Source organism: Fukomys damarensis, unplaced genomic scaffold, assembly GCF_012274545.1.
Source record: "Fukomys damarensis isolate Sample0158 unplaced genomic scaffold, DMR_v1.0_HiC HiC_scaffold_9, whole genome shotgun sequence".
NCBI classification, from domain to species: domain Eukaryota; kingdom Metazoa; phylum Chordata; class Mammalia; order Rodentia; family Bathyergidae; genus Fukomys; species Fukomys damarensis.
Genome location: NW_022900921.1, coordinates 28,302,632 through 28,303,736, shown reverse-complemented (window position 1 = coordinate 28,303,736; position 1,105 = coordinate 28,302,632). Strand labels below are relative to the sequence as shown.

Here is a 1,105-nt window from a genome sequence, read left to right as displayed (position 1 = left end):
CGGCCAGGAGGCACTCGCGGTACAGCGGGGATTTGACGAAGCGCGCATAGCTGTCGAACTTCATCAAGTTGAAAATCTGCTGGGCAAATGTGGAGCTGCCGAGACTGGGTCTGGGTGGGTGGGCGCTCTGCACGCCGTCCACGCCCCAAGTGCTGCCCTTGCGACCCCCCCCCCAATAGGGATGGAACCCTTATTCTCCCGACTTCAGTACCAACCTCTAGCTGAGGCCCTAGCCCCGCCCCTATTCTTGGCCCCGCCCCTAGCTCAGCTAGACTCCGCCCCTATCCGTTTCCCCTCACCCTCTGGGGCGGCCCTCGGACTCCCTTCCTGTTGCTGCTTCGGGTTCTGACCTCCCACATCCAAAGTTGCCCCTTCCCTCGGGCCGCTCAGGCTCCGCCCCGGGATCTGACTCCATCTCTGCTCCCTTTCTCCCTCTTTCAAAGTACCTCTCCTGGCAAAGGCACCGCTTACCTGAAGCTGCTGTGCCTGAAACATGTCAGGCCGGGGCTGGGCCAACACCTCCTCGCCCAGCCAGGCCTGTCGATCGATGTTCACGGGGCTCAGCGCTTGGCTAGACAGGAACTCCTGGTAGATGTTGCGGGCCTCCTGAGCTAGCTGAGGGAGGAGCGACAGGAAGAGGTCGGGCACATTCCAGGCTCTGATCCCCATTCCTCTGCCCCACTCCCCTTTTCCCCACCTGTTCCGTGTCGCTGGCTGGGATCTGCTGGAAGCGCTCACAGGCCTTCCAGAAAGTCACATTCTCCGCGCTGAACTCCTTTTTCAGGAACTCCTGAGGGGTGGGGGGAGTCATTCACAGGCTGAACCAAGAGATGAGTTCAACGAAATTGGGACCGACACCCCGCCAAGAGACCAGCCAGACAGATAAGGCCAGACAGACAGATGGCACCGGATCCGGGAGAGAAAATGAGAAGCAGGAATGAGGACAGAGACACAAAGAAGAGTTCCCAGTTGGGAGAACAGGGAGGGTGCCAAAGAAAATCTAGATGAGCGCACAAAGAGGCTACCCCCATTCTGGCCAGCCTGAAGCTCCATCCATACCCTGTCCCAACTGCCCTACCCCCCCACTCCTCCCCAGGCAGCGGCA

General features: G+C 60.1%; 1 protein-coding gene across 1 annotated transcript in view; it reads right to left on the bottom strand.

Moving 5' to 3' along the window:
• Positions 1-1,105, bottom strand: part of Rgs14 (regulator of G protein signaling 14) — a 15,917-nt gene that overhangs the window by 7,214 nt on the left and 7,598 nt on the right. The window contains exons 4-5 of the mRNA XM_010622061.2: positions 698-790; positions 472-615 (exon numbers count right to left, since the gene is read on the bottom strand). Coding sequence (XP_010620363.1) covers positions 472-615; positions 698-790 — 237 coding nt within the window. The remainder of the gene's footprint in view (positions 1-471; positions 616-697; positions 791-1,105) is intronic.